The sequence below is a fragment of the Tympanuchus pallidicinctus genome, unplaced genomic scaffold, assembly GCF_026119805.1.
Source record: "Tympanuchus pallidicinctus isolate F22 unplaced genomic scaffold, pur_lepc_1.0 scaffold20, whole genome shotgun sequence".
Taxonomy (NCBI): Eukaryota; Metazoa; Chordata; class Aves; order Galliformes; family Phasianidae; genus Tympanuchus; species Tympanuchus pallidicinctus.
Genome location: NW_026294722.1, coordinates 8,199,201 through 8,219,169, shown reverse-complemented (window position 1 = coordinate 8,219,169; position 19,969 = coordinate 8,199,201). Strand labels below are relative to the sequence as shown.

At 38.8% G+C, this 19,969-nt stretch overlaps 1 protein-coding gene across 8 annotated transcripts in view; it reads left to right on the top strand.

Moving 5' to 3' along the window:
* The window catches only part of EYA2 (EYA transcriptional coactivator and phosphatase 2), a 91,123-nt gene that overhangs the window by 35,375 nt on the left and 35,779 nt on the right, over window positions 1–19,969 (top strand). For all 8 annotated transcript variants that reach the window (XM_052683474.1, XM_052683472.1, XM_052683475.1 and 5 more), the window contains exons 2-5: window positions 2,138–2,256; window positions 6,977–7,025; window positions 7,627–7,769; window positions 10,576–10,692. In XM_052683474.1, coding sequence (XP_052539434.1) covers window positions 2,148–2,256; window positions 6,977–7,025; window positions 7,627–7,769; window positions 10,576–10,692 — 418 coding nt within the window. In that variant the 5' untranslated portion in view covers window positions 2,138–2,147. The remainder of the gene's footprint in view (window positions 1–2,137; window positions 2,257–6,976; window positions 7,026–7,626; window positions 7,770–10,575; window positions 10,693–19,969) is intronic.

Genomic DNA, 19,969 nt, shown 5'->3' with positions numbered 1-19,969 from the left:
CTTACAGGACATATCTGAAGGTGAAGCACTTTGAAGTCCTCTGGCAACAAAGATCCACCAAAGCACCACTGTTTTTAAGCTAATATAGGGGACAGCAATTAAGGAGTAGAGATCCTGAGTACTGCATTCCTACCCAGTTTCATTCACCACTGACTTCAGATCTCCTTCATGGCATGTAATCAGGCAGCCCTGAACAACCTCTGGATTTGATGCTGCACTAATGGCAAAAATGCATATGCCCACATGGGCTTCTAAGGGAGGTAGACAGAGAGAGTCCAGACTCTGTTTGGAGAAAGGCAGGGGCTGTGCACATTGTTCATGGCTATGCCACTGTGTTCTCCTTTTCTGGCAATTCTGCAAATTCCCAACAGATGGATGTGTGTTTTTCCAGGCAGTGTCTTCCCAGCTCTTAGGTGGAAAAGTGAAAATGAATTCAGCTTTGGTCCTTGCTGTTCAATTACAGATGAAACGTTTCACCTCATTTGTGCCTATTGATAACAATACTTACCCTTCGTCACAGAAACCTGTAGTCTTTATAAAAGTGATTGGAGAAATTCAGATAAAATGATGCAATTTGTTCTGTTTCTTAAAGGTGGTAGTTAGTCATAGGTGAGTATTAAAAGAGAAAAACTAAGACAAATGTCCTTGCTTCTCACAGAGCTGCCTAGATCAGTACTGCATAAGCCTAATGTCAGGAATTCAGATTTCTATGCTGCTGTCCTTAATGCAATGACGCCTCGGGTGTGCTGTGCAGTATATGCTGTGTATTGCTTCTGGGCTGTTGCTGTGCCACCTGCTGCCTTTAGGGACCAGCTCAGCGATGCCCCTGCCTGAGGACCAGGTGTGCAGCTCCTTGTGCAGGCATGTCCGGCGCTGACAGAAAGGGCAGTCCATGCAGGCTGCTGCCAGGCACCTCACGTTTCTCACCTCCATATCCTCTCTCTTCCATTACCCCCCCCATTTACTACTCCAATAGCACAGTTCTGCTTCTGGGGACCTGTTTGATGTGGCTCTGAAATGTGAAAAGAACATTGCACTTTCAAACCCTTTTCTTTTCGTCATTTGTTTAGGACTTGACCAAAAAGCTGTGCTGGTATTCTGGTGTAGTCTTAGAAAATTCAGATAAGTTTCTATAGCATAGTGTGTGGGGCTGTTTGCTTTTGTTTGTTTTTTAGAAAAAAGAAAGAAAACTAGCAATTGTAGCTTTAGATTTCCTTTGGTTGGTGAATCTTTATAGTTTTATCTGCAGTCACTGGCTGCTTAGGGAACAGGGGTACAACAGTGTGGGAGTAAATATGCTTAGGAAAGCTGCCTTGCTTAAACACTGTCTTCAGGTATCTGACAGAGCTCACAGTTTCCTTACTGTGCTCACGTAGATGTCTTTACCCAACCTTGCAAACATATGCATAGACATCTTAATGACTGGTCTTGGTGCCCATCTAAAACATTAAACACTTGAAGGGGAACAAGCAGCTCTATTTTAAGCAGGTTCCTTTGAAGCCCCTTTCTGAAAAGCCAGGCAGATGGAGTTGGGCATGTTTATTGAAAGTTGAGGTATTTGTACGAATAGACATATTCATGTTGTGTGTAAGATATGAAATAACAATTTATTCACTCTTTTTTCTGAACTGTTTGTGTGATGTGTGGAGTGTAGGCCTTCATTGCCTAAACACAATCATTTCCAGTAGGTACCAGGATTAGCCCAAACACCTGAACCTCTCCTGTCACCAGTACTAACCTTCTTAGTATTTCGTAAGAATACACAGCGCTGCTTACTGCCCTCAGCTTCTTTTTCAGCTCTTAGTGTGTTCTGGAGGCTCACTGGACGCTGGTGTATAAATCCTTGTGCTGGTAGCGTGGAAGAGATAAGGAAGTTTAATTTTTGGGTGGCAAAATCCAGGAAGAAAGGGAAAGCATTAATCAGGGGGGTGTAATCTCCAAGGAAACAAGTACCTCATTTCAATTCAGCATTTACCTTTGATGAAAACTTTACTGAATGTTATTATGTGGAATTTATATGAAGCCTGGGTTTAGGTAACCAACTTTAATATTTATACTCTTAGGGAAAAAAACCTGAATCATTAGTAAGCATGCATAATTAATGAATAAATTATATTTTTCCTTTGTTTTCCTTTAGGTATAAGGAAATGCTAGATCTAGTGATATCACCCAGCCTGACTGTAAATAGAGAGTGCCCTGACAGACTGAAGCTTAACCTTACTAACATTTATGCCACGGCTCCAGATGACATAGAAGGTAGGCTACTTCTTTTGTTTACTGCTTATTTGCTTTGGCATTATGTGTATGTATATAAAATAAGGGAGATGGCCACACACAGGGCTTCTGCTTCTAACAGTTAGTTCTACTGCATAGTGAGCAATTGGGGTTTTTGTTTGAGAATATTTGTAGTCACTCCAGTTGTGGCTGAACCCTTCAAAAATAATTTGAATGCAAACAGAGTTGAAATGTTTTACATAAATAGAGATCTGTGTATTGTGGGTGTAAACATATGCACACACTTGTAGATCTGTTCACTGGAATAAGTGCAAGTATAAAACGTGCTTTGTGTAGGGCTGGTACTTTTGATTTAGATCCTACTAGAGCCCCAGCCCCAGGGGTGGCTGTACTACTGCTTGTGGAGTGTGGCTCACAGGGGCTCCCAGGCCCAACAGCACACTGTGTAGCCAAAAAATATTTTGCCAAAGCAGCCCTGTGCCCCAGTTTGTATCACTCTGAGATCATTGCTGTCATCTCCAAATGGTTTGTCCTGCTGATGTCTGGTCTGAAGTTTCACATTTGGCAGGTACCAAGGATAAATTCTGTCAGTGGTTGAAGCTCTGATGGAAATCTGTCTGTCCTTCTCCTCTTCCTCCTCTTCCTTCCCCCCATCATACTGTTTAAGAGAAGGAAACAGAAGAATGTTAAATCTGCTAAAAAAATTATTGGCAAGTGATGCAGCTGAACTAGTTCTTGCTAGTACAATCCCAGCTATTGTTTGCTGCGGTCAGAATCTGTCAGCCTTCCTGTTGGAGGGGAGTTAGCAAAAGGCACTGACTATTATGTAGTGGTAGTATGTTTAACCCTTAATTTATAGACTCTTAAAAGCCAAGGAGAAGTTTTGCTTGACTGTATGCTAAGGCATTAGAAATCGTGTGATTAAAACACAAACATCAGGATTACCTATTTACAGGAGCAGTCAAAGGGATAACAATCTAAAGGAAACATCCTTTTAAACATATGTGTTTGCAGAAAAGATTAGTGCTAGAAATGATTTTAAAATACATCATTTTGTAAACGCCTTGGTGCAGGAACTGTTTTTTATATTGTGCAATATAAATATAAGCCAACAGAGCACCTGTACCACAAAACGCCAATATGCCAGTGACAGCTCATGTTGATAAGTTTCTTACAAAAATATTACTTTTGATTTTTGTTTTACAGGTTTATCCCTTGTTATGCCATAATTATGTTCCTTTAATTGAAAATACCTCTTGTTAATTTGGTGAACAGGAAAATACTTGTGTTTTTGTCAGTCCGTACTGCCTGAGCTCTTAGTGCAATGAATGCAGATGAATATATGCACCATATTACACATAGTTTTAATTTTAGCAACTGTAGTTGCAGTGCCAGATGTGTACTTCATCGTGTCAATGGATCTTATGAAATCTGCAACTATATCTCTATAACTTTCAAATACACATTCTGCCTGTAGCTCTACACATTTGGGTAGGAGCAAACAGCTTTAACCTGTACTTTTGACAGTGAGAGTGCAGCATACTGCATACTCATACTCAGTGAATCCCTGTTTGCTATTTATTCTGTGTTTACCAGTTTCAAAACTAAAAGAAAAAGTAATCTGAAATACAGTATTTTTTAAGTAGAAAAGCCATTAAACTTGTGCTCTAACTGCCCTTCTGTTTTTCAAATATGGAATGAATTAAAATGTTAATACATGTATGTATTTCTCTAATACAATTCTGTTGGGTAATAAGGGACAGATTGATAGAAATTGTATAGTTTTTGTTTTAAGAATCTAAAAATCTAGTTGCCTAAACAATTTTCTTTCAGGTAAGTCAAAGCAATCTTTTCATTGCGAGTATCAAGGTGAGTCAGGTAATCTTGTCTTTGGGTTTAAAAGCAGTCTTTTTTTCTATACCTGCTATTCCTGTACCTGTATATGTGTTTGTATATGTATATGCATTTATATAACACGGTCCTTTGCTTTACTCTATATATATATATATATATTTTATATATAAAATATCTGCCTCTTGCTGTGGAAATAGGTTTGTATTAGCCACATTCTAAAGAAACAAGGGCAGGGGTGCTGCTGGGCTTTAGTTTTGTCAGGTTTTTCTGGAATGTAAGAGCACAGAGAATTCTTTATGGCTTTGTTCCAGTCACTGCCCACAGAGTGAGGTGGGGTGGTAGGGTTCACAGTTCTTGCCCTTGCAGCTGATGTGCCTGAGCTTCCTCTGTGAATGGATTGGTGTGCAGAGCAGGTAGTGCAGAGGGCCTTGGAAGAAGACCCAAGGGGACTGTGGATGTGATCCTTATCATTCTGTAGGGTTTTGGGGATCAGCCTGAGGGAGAGCTCTTGCGGAACTGGGGAACAGCTTGGGAGAAGTGGGATCAGAAAAGCCAGGCTTGAATTTGTTGTGCAGATGGGTACAATAAGAAGGGTATGGCACAGAATAGTACTTCAGGGAAGTGAGAGCAAAGAGGGGGTGATAAAAGTGTATTTTATCACAGTGGCTGTATTGGGATGAGTTTTTGTTTTTAATACCCACCAAGGAGAAGAGGGTGAAGCAGGCATCCAGCATGGTTCTAGGAAAGACATTACAGTTCAGCACAATGGCTTGTGAACAGATGAGGTCTGTTTGCAGCACAGATAGATGTACTCGAGTTACATTTTTCCCTTAGCAGCAGCAGAGTGTAGTCATTCCCAGCTCACTCTGAAATGTATTCCCCTGGTCATCAGTGCCTTTATTGCCAAAGCCATTTTTCCTAAAGTAACTCAGTGCTGCATAACATTTCTGATCTGTTCTAACCGAAAGTGTAGTTATTAAACACTACAGTTATCCCAGAGAAGAGAGAAAGGAGTACATGATATTCTTTTAAATTTTGTTAATTAGCTCTGAAGATAGCTAGGTTCATGGCAAAAGGGTCTCCTTTTTGAAGGAAGTGTGTGTTCTAGGTATTTTAATCTTTTAAGGAAACACAATTGTTTCTTATAAAATGCAGCTCTTTTTTCACTATTATTATTAGATACAGGAGACAATATACAAATTAACATTCTAAAAAAAATTATTGTAATTCGTTTGTTGTTGCTGTTAAGACTCATGTACCTCCATAGGGGTTTTTTCGTTTATTTGCTCTCATAAGTCAGCAAGGATGAAAACAGACTTTTAATACAAATTACTTTTTGAAAAAATATATCAGATTGAGTACCTCTCTTAAAAAATATATTAGTGGTATTGTTGTGTTATGATGTAGAATGATAAAGCCATGCAAAATATTGTGAAAAAAGAGTTGTTGAAGAAAGAACATTTATAAAAGAGTGTTAAAACGGAAGGAATGAATATTTCATGTTCAAGCAGTCAAATCATTTTGGAAATTCTCTGCAGATTTATGGCATAACAAGTTACTCAGACCCATAGGACTATTTGCATTTATTTAGACCTTACATATATTTGCATATTTCATTAAATAAACCACACTTTAAATGTTTAATTTGCCAACTTACAAACTGCTGAACAAACGAAGTGATTCTGTTTTGAAAACTTTGAACTGAGGATGATGCATCTGTAGCATGGTGGCTGTGTCCATGACGATGCATGGGACAGCACTGTGGATGTTTCCTGCCTGGTGATGGCAATGTGCAGCACTGGGGACGCTGCAGGACTCTGCCTTTCCACTCAGCCTGTGCTCCTGTGGTGGAGAGATCTGCCCAACGCTGGGTATTATTTCCTATCGCATGTAACAAATTGCATGATAAATGTGGAGGGTGGTGGTGCTACAGTCAGCAGAGAATGGGATGGTTGATGTTCTTCTCCCTGGAGAAACTGCATGCAATTAGTCTGATATGCTGATTGATACAGACAGCAGACAGAGAGGCTGGGTGTGCAGTGCCTAATATCATTATTAATAATTATGAAGGTGTGTTGGCATTTATACTGCTGTAATAACACTGACTCCAACCAGGGCCAGAGAATCACAAATTGAACGGCATAATGATGGCAATCTGCGTAATACTTATGGTGGCATTTAAATGCAGTCTTTTCAGTACAATTTGCAGGGAACTTACAGGTTTTAATTTAGATTATTTTAATGAAATTAAGCATAAATATTTCTCCAGATAAAAAGGGGGCACTTTTTTTTTTGCTGGTGTTGCAGGACTGTTTGATACGTTGGCAAGCATCTTGCACATTTTACTTGTTTGATGTATTTTCTACTGGTTTCATTTACTGTTTTTGATTATTGCTAAATCAGTAAGGTAGATTATAGTTAATGCAAAAAATCAGGGCTGATAATTAAAAGTGATAAACTTCTTTATTTTGTTTGTCTTTGCATGTTTTAGCATTTTATTATTTTAAAGAAAGTGAGTCACAGTTTAGGACAGTGTCAAAAAAAGTCAAATCAATGTAGTTATCACTGTAGTTGCCTTTATAGCTTTTAATGTATGATTCATCCTACCAAAGCCCAACTTCATGATTCACATCAGTTGTATGAGAAGAAGAAAATAGCAACTCAGTAAATCAGTAGTACCATCAGTTAAATAAAATTGTATTTATTTGTTGTTAAGTATATAATAGCTTTATCTTCTTCATCTCTTTGGAGATTCACTCCAGAACAGTATCTCCTAAATTACTCCTAATTGTTTTTCTCAAACCAGCAATTGTAAAAACAGTGGTATCATCTTGGCTGTAGAAATGAACATGATGAAACTCTAAGACCCTTTAATTTTGTTTTCCAGGCAACAGCAAAGCAGCACCACAGTGTCCTCTCCATCTCTACTCAACAAAGTGAGTGTTCCTGCCAAGTGCTGTCATTTAAAAACCATATTTTGCAAAACAGACATTTTGTGTGGACTTCTGTCACCTTAAAAAGCATTTGTCTTAAGCCTATCCACCTGTTCCTCTGTATGTCTCAGGCCCAGTGAAGAAATAGTCCCTAATCTTGCTAAATATGGAATGAAAGTTTCGAGGTACCATGTGCTGTATGTTTGCACCCGTGGGAATCCAAACATTATCACTTTGAATGCTGCTTTGTTTATTAGTGATCAAGAGGAATACATAAAAATGTCAGAGGTTTCTCATGATGTGTTGTTTGGCAAACTCAAAATGAAACACAATAATCAGAGTATTGAGGTTTTTTTAACCTGCACGTATTTTGCACTGCCCTAAATTTCCTATGCATGTAGGCACCTTAATCTTAATAATTTATATCAGGAGCTATACACTAAAAGAAACTTTTGCCCCAGCCTAGTAAATTCTGAGCTCTCAAAATACTCACCATCATAGTTGGATGGTGCTTTATCAAAATATCCAGAAATGTTTTCCATGTGCTCTAGAAGATTGTGCAGTAACTTTTGTCTTAGACCTTCTGTTTTCTTGTTCTCAATAGACATTATCCCCATATAGTGACAGTCCAGTCTTTCCCAACAATGGCAACATATGGACAGACTCAGTACAGTGCAGGAATCCAACAGGCTGCTGCATACACTTCCTACCCTCCTCCAGCGCAGCCCTATGGCATACCTTCCTACAGTAAGTACCCTGATGTCATGTTACCTTTGAGTGTGTCTTCTTCCTTTTGCTCCTAGAAAAACTTATTTGAAGACTTAAGGTTTAGAATGAAAAGTTATTTCTATACTGGGAGTGTTCACTTCTTAGTCTTGAAGGAGAAGCTGTTAAAAATGGTAGGATTACTTTGAGCTGTCAACTCCTTATATCCTGGGATACGGTCTTACAAACTACTTAAGGTTGAAGATGGTGAGTAATTGGATAGGAAACAGTATGAAAAACTCAGGTTCAGTAGGATGTTCCACTTATGAGCAGGAACTGTGACAGTTGCCATGACTCAGTACAATGCGGTGAATATGCTACTTAGGTAAAGTTCGTTTTGCCTTCTTTGATTTCTCCTGGGGTTTCCATAATAAAAGCTACTTTAAGAAAAAAATTCTGTATGCTATTACAGAAAATCTGGGACACAAAGCAAAGTAGGGCATTGGTGAAAAGCTACAGAGTACTTTGGTTTTGGAAGACTGTTTGTGTATAAATGAATGGTTGTTAGCAATAAGTGCCATGAGAATTTCTAACCCTGGTCAACTTCTGTTCCCTACACCAGCCTCACAAGCAGCTGTGGGGAGATGGTGCTGGGCTGGGAGCAGCTGGAAGATTCGGGCAGAGAACTAAAAACCAGTACCCCTAATGGTGGAAAGCCTGGCAAACCAAGTGTTAAATGTCTTCAAGCTGTACATGGAAATAGCATGCTGTGGAGGCAATTAGGAAGTTCTTTCCACTCCTGAAGACCAAAGGGATACTGCTCTTGCTTAGAAAGTTTTGAGGCTCCTTATTCCGAGCTGATCTCATGAGTGCTGAGTATTGCAGCTTCATAGTTCTGTTTCTGCTGCTGGTTTCTCTCACACTCTTAAACACCTTCATTTGCTTGGCAAACGCAGTATCCTTTCCCAACAAGATTTTATACAGCCTTTGATAACACTTTTCCTGAAGGGAAATTCAATGCAATAGTCTGGAAGGTCAGGGAAATGGTCTTGGCAGAGATGAAGGTCTACCAGGATGATGAGAGGAATGTTTTGAGACCCTTTCCTGGAGCTACTTGTGTGTTTGCATCAGCTGGCTGATTTCCAAGACAAACTCTGAACAGTTGTCCTGTTAGAGCAGGTGAAAGTAGAGCCATTTGCTACTGCCTTGAGTCTTTAGGGCATACATGTGTCAGGCCCATATGCTGCTTATAAATCCTGTGGATGACCTCTTAGCATCCTTGAGCAGTGGTTTCCCTCCCCCATCCCATACACCCTCTCTAAGATACTCAGCACAGCATATGAAAAACTCCACCTGGCTGACAACCAAGAACAATGAAGCAGTATTGTTTTTAGGCACAAAAATAAAACTCAGCCAGTTTCTAGACAAAACAGAACATTGTGTGGAAATTAATTTGGTGCTAAGTTATTTCACTGTCTGACAACAATTTTAGACTTCCAAAAAGGCCCATTCGCTGAAGATTAATTGTAGCTAGGGTAGATGGAGTGCTTGCATGCAGAGTGTTGCTGTAATTGAAAAACATGGGATGTTATGAAAAGAGGCTTCTCTGCACACACTCGCAAATCCCTTTACTTCCCTAGCAGTTATGGACCCGGACGCCTGCACTAACACATGTTCACTCACTGTCCAAACAAACTTCCTGCATTTCACAATACAGCATTGTCGTATTGATGCTAACTTGTAGTCAGAATGTATTGCAGCTATTCTCACCTAAAGCTTAAAGAAGTAGTTTTATTAGAGAAGATATTATCTGGGGGAAACTATTCCCAACCTGAGCAAATGCAGACTTACTGCTTCTAAGAGTCATTAAGCTAGAAAACAGCATGTTTGGTGAAAGGCACATGAATTCGAACTTGTCTTTTGGCAAGTTTGTTTGTAAGTGCTAACAGACAGCAACAGCCTGGCAAGTGCATAAATGCAAGCCCAGAATGTCAACAGGCTTTGTTTAGCTCTAGTGCTCTCGTACTCAGGATGTGTCCATGGCTTTTTTTTGTTTTGTGCAAATAGGTATGCAAAGAAGGAGGAGGATCACACCCAAGGGCTCATAATAAGACGCACCTTTCAGCTGTTTATATTAACAATACAGCTGTAGAATCTTGGCAGCATCTCTGAATAAAATATCAGCCCCTTTTACTATCAGCAAGGGTTTCATCAAAGCTTGAATCAGCAAGTGCTGCTCCAGTAAATTGTCAGTTTAATTGCCTGATTTTAGTAATGAAAATATTTTGTGGCTTCAGGACTTATATTTACTGTTCTGAACTGGAAGTTATATCTAAGTGAGTAAATGATAACCCTCCTGTATGACCTGCTAATAAATACTTAATTACCAAACCTGAAACTATAATGGAAGTAAAAAATACGTCTACTGAGAACAGAAGTCTTGAGGTTCATTTGCTGCAGGTCCTGTTGCTTTGTTATAATCATTGCTTGCACCCGATAACTGTTCAGAAAGGTCTTGAGTCAATGAGTTTGTTTAACACCAAAACAAAACTGTTCTCCATAAATAGTTTTTGAAAACAATGTTATTTGTGTTTGCTTCTGTATCTCAAGCAAAGTTCATTCAGGACATGAATGAATACAGGATGCAGCTCACTCAAATACTATTTGTGGTGAATGCATTTGATTTGTATTACTTGAGAGCTCTTTGAGGATAATCTAAAAAAAAAAATTGTAAAGTGTAGGTTAAAATTTAGCTGAAATATTGTGAATTCCTAATCTTTCTTTTTTATAACTTTACGTGACAAAATACACATTCTACTCTTGGTTCCTGCATTGTGCTCCTTCAAAGGCATCAAAACAGAGGACAGCTTGAGCCATTCCCCAGGACAGAGTGGGTTTCTTAGTTATGGATCCAGTTTCAGTGCCCCAGCTGCTGGACAAGCACCATATACCTACCAGATGCATGGTAAGTACAGCTTGCTGCTTTGTGGGCTGCATCATGAGAGGTCAGAATAACACACTCCTTGTTAGATCAGATCTTCTTTTGCAATTACGATAAAAAGATTATTAATAGACTGATAGGGTAGAGGAGAAAGTAAGATTTTAGAGGCCTGTTGTGCTTATCATGGAATTAATTTCTGGCAAAAGTACTGGATTTAGCACTGAGGCACCCTAGCAAAACTTTGCATATGAGCACTTTAAGCTTTGCCTTTAAGCAGAAACTGTTGTGTTTAATACATTTACCTTTTTTAACTTATAAAGTACCAATACCACTGAACAACAGCTACCAGCTGAAGTAAAATTCTGAAAAGTAGAGCTGAAAGCAGCTGCTTTTTCCCTGAGGTTCCTGAGTAAAGAATTAAAAAGTTTAGAGTAACTGTTTTACTATTGTCAAAATATTATCTGATACATAATAGTGAACTGGATTTCCTTATGTCTTCAGTGACACTGCCTTCTGCTTGGAGCTTTGTAACACTTTGTTTTGTTCCACAACCAAGAAGGTCAAAATATACTTGGTTCCTAAAAGTAAAGCTTATTTTCAGTCATTCAATTTCAGAAGCTGAAATCACCAGATTCTATGACTCTCAGTGTTGATTTGCCAGAGAAGTCACGGAAGAATTTAAAGCTGAAAAAAAGAAAATTGGGAAGTAAATCAAAATATTGGAAGTTCACTTGTGATTCCTTTTAACCCATTTTTTAGCATGGAATTGCATTTCTTTGAGTATTTTAATGTGGCTTGTCAGAAAGAGAGGTTTTGTTTTCTTAAGTGTTATAACATGCTATTTTCTCCATCATGTCTTGTTCCTGATCCTTCACGAATTACGTTTATTTATTTGTTTGTTTATTTATCTTTCTGGAACTTGCTGAGTCATTAAGTGTGAATTGGAGGGGCAGTGTTAAAATCTGTATATACTCTGTTAATCTCAACATAAAAATACCTGTCCAGGAAATTCTTCAGGCAGTGATGACCAACTCTAATGCAGTGATGGCAGATGAGAGGAACCACAGGATAACCATTTCAGCTTTATCAATCGTTTCACACACAAAATGAATGAGTATCTTCAGAGGAAAGAATGTTCTAGAAAGTTAAAAATTGTCCATCTTAGGACTGTTGAGTGGGAAGGGTCAATCACACAGGCTATAACGTGCCCTTTACAGCTGTGGCTAAATGTATGCAGACTCAGCAGTGTGATCTTTCTGACAGGCTGATTCACAAGAAAAAAAACCCACAGAGCTATGATTTTCTGCATCTTGACTTCTACAGACTTCACCCATCCTAGCTCAAATAGGACTTTGGTTTTTGCTTTCTGTTTCACTCCTCAAACGTCTCAGTCTTCTCTTGAGATTGTGTTTCATTGTCAGCAGTGGAAGTCCTCTCTCATTGGTGAAACTGGCTTGCATCACCAGCAATGGTAGATGCTGGAGTTTGATGGCTTGTTGGCTGCTTTGTCAGTGGGCTGAAGTGTTGTGTATGCGCCCACCTTGTGCCTCCTGACTAACCACGGTGTGATTCGGTGCTAATGATTTTTGCACCACTGTTGACTCAGCATTGGCGTTTTCTTTTCCTGCCATGGAAGGTCAGTGTATTCCATCTATGTTTCTATTGCTTTGTGTTTTCCCAGAATGCAGCTCCCACATGTGCTTTGTGTTAGCTTAGAAGAATCTGAGCTATTTGGGAAGGCAAACTCTTGACTCATTTGGGACTGAAGTTTTTAAGATGGCCCCTTTGTTCAATTAAGAGGTTTAGACAAACAAGTTTTGTTTAATCAGCACTTGAAAATGTTACACTTGTAAGGAATACTGACAATCTAGAATGTTGTACCAAAACAGGCCGGAAAAGACTTTATGCAGAGGTGTATGAGCATGAATGTGTCCAAGGTGCTTTCAGGTAATGTTTTCTAAGGTGATGCTACTGTGTTAGAATAAATTTGCTTCTTTTCATTCAGATTTTTATGCTAGACAGATCATTTCAGCCAGCTCACTAAGCTGTCAACACAAAAGGAAAACTGCTTCTGCATGTGGCAGGTGCTTACTCCAAGGCAAAAGGAGCAGAAGTAAATGTATCTTCCTGTTGTAAACAAATATTTCCACTCTTCTTCTTGCTCATGAAGGGAACAGTCTGAAGCTCCCTGACCATGCAGTTTATTTACCCTGTTGAGTGCTGGTGAAAGGTTTGAGTGAGAAGCCGGGAGCCTTCCTGTGCTGAGTGCTACTGAGGAATGTGCACTCTGTGCTTTCCCACGCTGCAGCACCTGGGGGCAGGGAGGCAGTTCTTCCATCTTAATCCAATCGAGTAACTCTCCGTGCCACCCAAGCTCCAGGACTATTGGGACTTCTGTCAGGTTCACATCAGTCTTGTTGTCCACCCCATTAGTGACCCCAGGCAGGGACTTTGGCTGATGAGATTAAATAGCTGAAGGTGCAAATTTGTATTTAAATACTTTTATGAAATCAAATTTCAGGAGGACTTTAAGAGTTGAGCTCTTAACCCTCACTTCAAGGATAAAATAATTATTACACAAAATAGAGATCTTGAAAAGTCTGACAAGCGCAATGGGTCAACAAGGAAGGACATCGCCATGAATTTCTGCTGCTTAGTTTTGCATTTTAGTGTGAGAGAAAAAAACGTTTTTTTCGAGCTAGCTCTGTGAGCACTGTAAGTTTGTAATACCTCAAGTACTTAACCAAAATAACTTTGGACTACTGTTGGCTTCTCTTGAACATCAGCTCCCAAAGCAGCATAGTGAAGTTGACTGCAGGCAGGCGTGGGTGGTCAGGCCATGAGTCTGGAGCAGCTTGTGCAGACTGTGCAAATCCTCACAGTCCCCTAGCTTATGAATTACATGGCCAGGAAATACGTGTGTTATGGCAATCACCAAGGAATAATGACCTTTTGGATGACAAATATTTTGTCTCATAAGGCTCTAGGACAAATGTTCTCCTTCAGTACATGCCCAGGTAGTTGGAGCTGTTCGGTTTGCTCTCACATTTCTTTGGAACCAACACAAGCTCTGGCTGGGATATAAGTGTTAGGTTGAAGCCTCACCTCCCTGATGGCTCTTTTGGCACTTCTGAAGCCAGATTTCCTCAAGTCTGTTGATTTTCTCCACCAACACAGATATTGCAGATGCAGTGGGGTAGTGTTCAGCTTTTCATTTTTAACTGCAGTTACCAACCGTATTCTGGATCTTGAGCAAGAACAGAATCCACTGAAAAGCAATAAGGAGGATAAAACATTCTTTCAGTTACTAAGTGGTAAAGAAAAAAAAAGCAAAACTATTTTACAGACAGCCAGAAGGGGAAATCTATTTTCATGCTTTCCTAGCATGAAAATAAATTAAATGTGGAAGGGCTTATAAGCCAAATAGCTAATGCAGTATGTCACACACATATATAATACAAAAAATGAGGTTGGCAAGTTCTATATCTGCCAGAAAAGACATGAAACTATAACACAAAGGTACTATAGATTGAAATAATGATTTTAATTTCCATGTAACACAGTGGATATGATAGTATTTTGGCAAACTGAGTAACATTCAAATAGACTGAAATGTAGTATTACTTATTCTGAAGGACTGACTTTATTCTCTTGTTTTTAATCAGTGCTGAATGCAGTGTTGACTCAGGTCATTACTGTATTTACAAAATTAATTTGTTGTAAGGAAGATATTTGATACATGCATGTGACCAGTTCAGGGGGGCAACTCATTTTTAGAGCTGTGAATGGGAAGAGAAGGTAACAGCTTGCATTACTTTTCTGTCTTTGGTGCAAAAAAAATGTAATACTCTGGGTTAAAAAAAAAGCTGCTTCAGGTCTGTGCTGTTTCCTAACGGATCCTTATACAAGTATGCAACTGCAGTACTGACTCCCCAGAGAACACCATAGTCTACATATCAGAAATATATTTGCTTCTTAACATATATATTTTTCAACATTCACATGTTCTTGCAATTTAGCAGATTAGTGAGCTGTTCAGAGTTTTGGTAAAATTATTATTCAGTCATAAAAATAGCATATGAGACACGAAGGTTGTATTCGACCTCTGCCCCATGGAGCTTACCATTTAAACTGGCAATTGAGGAAACTGCTTCTTGCTGTGGAAGGCTCTTCAGAAGCTAATGAAGCCACCCTGTTTTCTGGCTTCTCTGCAAGACTTGAGTTGCAGCAGGGCAAGCAATTACACTTGAATTCTGCCAAGCATAGTCATACCCAAATGATTCCGTTCCTCAAAGAAGAATCGGGTTGTCTTCCAATCTGAGAGATTTCAGATTGAGTCTCTGATGTGCTTCTCTTTGTCTGCAATACCACGCCTATTAGAGTTCATTAAGATCAGTAAAACCATCTACATTTCATGATAATTAGTAATTATAAAATTTTTCATCCATCCAAGTAGGCAGTCAGAGCATTAAATGAATGTTTTAATTAAAATATGTCGATTTGGGAGGGAAAGGCTTGTTGTTTTCTTTTGGAGTGTTCTTGTTGTTTCTTTTAAACCTCAGAGATCTTGTTTATCTATTCACACTCCAGACATCAGATCGTATTTTGCTGTGCATTTTACATATTACCTAGTTTTGCAACACTCCTTCTATTTTGCTTGGTTACTGGACGTGTTTCTTGATACTGCAAACAGTTGCTTTGGATTTGTGCAGGCAGTAGATGCTACATCCATTCTTGCTGGTAATTAGCATCATCCCTCATCCCTCTCCTTGCTGTTTCTCTTCTGATGTGTTGATCTTCCTTGGATCTGTCCCTTGGATTGTGAATGAAGAGAAAACTAAAGTTATAGTCCTGCGAATGTTAGCACTGATGACCTTCTGTTCACTTGGAAAAATACTTTGGACTCCACATTAGTGTAACACAATGGATTTTGATCCTGTGTAGGAGCAAATGCACTGTCAAATGTATAAGGAAATCTGTGGAATGTAATAAACATCATTTAATCAGCTATGTGAAATACTAAGAGAAAGCTGTGCTGGCACATTAGCTAACATAGAGAACCATAAGCTATGTAGAGAGAGCAGTGGCAGCCAGCTTATAGCGTATTTCCTGCAGTCACATGAGCTTGTGTTACCCCCTTATTGCACATCAGGCCATCGCTTCTCAGCTTGTCATTAATTCCTAGACAATGCCTTGCTCTTCAGTTATTATTGCTAAAATGACAGCTGGAATGAAACTATGAAATTGCACAACAGTTAAAACTATGCAGATACTGTTGTTGGGCAGGAAAAGATTTGACCATTTTTTTTTGTAGCCAAATTCATCTACCCACAAAATACTTTTTACATTACAAAGGAAAATTCAGTTACGTAACTGGGATAACTTTCCTTTGCCAAGGAATTGCAAAGCAGTATTGAGTTCAGTGCAGACATAAATTTGGGGCCAAGGACCTACGCAGTGAAATTCCTTGCTACTGCTGAGCATTTGTTTTCTTTGTAGAGTCCATTCTGATCAGCTGTCAAATAATGAATGAATAGAAAGTGTCATATCTTGTGCAATACTGATTTGAAATGAGCTATCTATATGTGTTGCTTACATTTGTGGAATGAATTGCTTATGCTTGAGACAAAGTAAAATCAGGCTATTTAATTGATTGAAATGTTCCATTATGCTGAAAACATTTTGGCTCTTGTTAGTTAGTATCTGGATAATGTTTTCAAAGGGGTGCCTGAATTTCTTGCAATTGTGTGCCAGTTTGTTACATATTTAAATATGAGCCCATAAATGTCTATTTGGCATGAATAGTTAGCTCTACGTGCATGAATTTTGCAAAGGAAGTGGCATGTTTTATTTTAAGCCTGATTCTTTTAGTATTTGGTGATGAAATGTATGAGAAAAGCAAATCTCAACTTACACTTCAGAAATATGGACTATGGTTTGTTACGCAGATAGTGAATCCATCTGAAGTCACAGAAAATAAAGGACAGGGAGAGAATGTTCTCAGCAAACTGTAACTAAATGTCTTAGGTTCATAAAATTAAAACCTCAGTAGAAAATGAGTGGCCTCGTTCAAAAGCTTCTGCTTCACAGATGGTTTGCATTAGTTGCAGTCTAAAACTGTGGCAGAAAAGCTGTCCACCACTCCATGGTGAGTTCAGCAGGGAGAGGCCTCTCTTCAAGAGAGGTCAGACCTCACTTTTTACAGTGTAAATACAAGTTTTCCCAGAATAACAGCACAGTCACCCTTTCAAAGATTTCTAAACACGAGGGGCTGACCACGCTACATTTACTTTGTTTTAAAACCAACCATCTTACAGGAGAGGGAACTCATAGGGAGAAGCAAAGGTGTTGACAGTGATGCACTACAAGCTGCAAGGATCTGTGCTACTGCTATCCAAGGAGAGAACCCTGCTTTAGCTTTTCCCATTTCCTGCTTTTTTGGTGCTTCTATTTGGAAAACTTATTGTCACTGACATTAAAATATATTCATAGGTCCTTATTAAGTAAAGAAGGACTTGGCAAGGGGATATGGGAGTTTCAGAGGAATAACAGAAAAGGAGTATTTTGAAATACCAGCTTTGAAAATATTTAGGAATAACTTTTTCCTCAATGTGAAGAGCAGTGTGGGAGGAAATCCTGAGAGTTCTGTTTGTTTTTTTAGGAGAGGACTAAATAAGGTAGGGGAGAGTAATGGTGGGACTGGATGGAGAAAAGTACAGCTTGCGATGATGAGGAACTGGGAATTAATAGAGAATAAAGGAACCAATCATGTTTTCCTAGCCTGTTTTTTTTACTATTTTGGCAACATTTGTGGAGGTAATTTCAAATACTCAAAATGGTTGATCACAGAATCATAGAATCATAGAATCACAAAAACACTACAGCCAAACAATACACTGAAATACCTTTACATGAGACGATGCTAAGATTCTGTTGAGACTTCATTGATAAGCCAGATGCATGCATACATTTTAAAGGAAACAATGCATCTTTGCTATATGAGATTTTAAATCACAGTTTGACATCTCGAGTGATAGAACTATATGGATAATAGCAGATGAGAAAAGGGGAACATTTTTTCACAATGTAGAGGCATATATTTACAGTGAACATTTAAAATTTAAAATAATTCTATAATTTCAGAATTCTATTGTTCTCTTTCATATAGATGCAACATCAACATAGAAGTAGTCACATTAAAGAGATTCTTGGATGCTGTGAAGACTTCTGTTTATGGATTGCATTTTGTTCATTTTTGTAGGTTAAAAGAAAATTTGTAAGATGCCAACAGCTTGGGAAATTACAAACTTGGCCTTGATTATTCATGTATGGTGCAGTTGGCATAGAACATGCAAAAGTGTTATAGAAGCTTCACTGAAGAATTGATTTGGTATTTTCTTGAAAATATGTAAAAGGCAATAGAAGAGCTAATATAAAATTACATAGAAAAATTTGCATCAAGAAAAATCATACTTGCATAGTCAAACACTTGAAAGTTGGGAAAGATGTGATTCCTGGTACTTGTGCAGCAATTGTACTGCTTTTTGGTGTATCTCATTTCCAAACACTGTGTAAGATAATGCTGCAAATGAAAAAATAGAATGCAGTCATAAAATCAAAGAGCATGATGATGTTTGTGGACAAATAAGTCTGACTGCTGCAGTTAGCACAGGCTTTGCAAATTAGGAGTTTCTTAGCTGCTGTGCTGGCATCAAATAACCCTCTTGCATGTTTTTGTGGGTTTTTTTTTTGATACTCAGTTTGGATAAATTTTCTATTTACATTGGCAGGGCTCAAATACTGAAACTTCTGTTCTACAGTACTGTGACATGTAGGACTTTCCTTTTTCATCTTGCCCAGTTATCTGTCAGTGGGTTTGAAGCAGTGTTATGCCCTGGATCAGACTGCATAAGAACGAAGCTTTAATCTTTGGTGGCCCTGGAATCCCCGGGATAAAGTCAGTCTTCTTGGTTATTTTGCTGTGGCTTTTTTTTTTTAAACAAGTGTTTTTTCAGAAACAATATCATTGTTTCAAGGATTTTTTCTTACTCCCAAAATGTTTCCCTGTGATTTGCTTTTGAGGACAATCCAATGTGATTTCCTTCTGTAGCTGCATCATCATTTGATTAGAGTGATTGAAAGGAACACTTTCTTCAAAAATAATAAAATTGAGTTGCTTTCCCAGGCCTCAGATCCTGAGAGTGAGTATAAACCATCCCAGCACTTTCAACACTGTTGTTGAGCTGGATTGATCCCAACAGGTGACCAGGCTCAAAAGTATGGTAAAAGCCAGGCCTGTTCAACTGGCCTGGTTTTCACTTGTTAAAGTTCTTTGAGGCTCTGGGGGTTGAACACTCCCAGAAGCAGGGAGCAGGGAAAGAGCTTTGACTCGGAAAACCTGTACTGTGCAGTATGTTTTGTATCACCACTGAAAGTGCCCATGAACACCTGGTCAGACTAGCAGGAGTGAATGGGATTGTAGTGGGAGACAAATGGACGTATTTTAAATGGGTTGCATGTCAGGGGGTAATATCTGCAGAAGGTGTCTATGCTTCTGGGAGCAATATCCTTTAATAGACACTGCTGATGTCAAGTGCTATAATGTGATAGAACCATGCCTTCATCTAGGTTAATACAGTGTGCTCTTCCCTATACTGTCTGAGCCCTTTCAGACAGAAATACAAGACCGTTTTTGGTTCCTTATGCCTAATGGCAAACAGTTGAGCAGTATGCTGCAAAGTACATGTGGGTTGAGTTTTTATTCTCCTTTAACAGGTCAGATAGTCTTGAAATACCTCCACAGCTGACAGCCGTGCAACATTTTATGAGCTTTCTTGCCCAATAAATGCAGGCAGATGTTGTTGGATTTGGAACATTACAAGGCACTTGAGTATAGCTGGTGGGAGGTAATTTTGAGGAGTGCTTAACCTCTGGCTAAAAAAGTAGCAGCTTGGAGAATGCAGTATTTACTGCAGGAAACATTAGCTTGTCAAAAGAGGTAAAGTACTGCAAAGAACCTTTTTGAATGACCATGCAAATCTTCATCCAGATGTGTTTTGTAGCATAGAGTAATGCATGCTCCTCTGGGAGTTAGACTAAGGCCTTTCCTTGTATCATTTGTAGTCAACACTGTTTCCTGTAGGAAAACAGCTTGCTAACCTAAGAATATACAAGCAATTATAGGCAGGCTTGTGAAATATCATGCAAATCAACTGAACCCCGTAAGCATTCATATTATTAGTTCTCAATAATCAAATAATCCTTTGAGAGCTACCTAAAACCACTGTGTCTGCAAATCTTT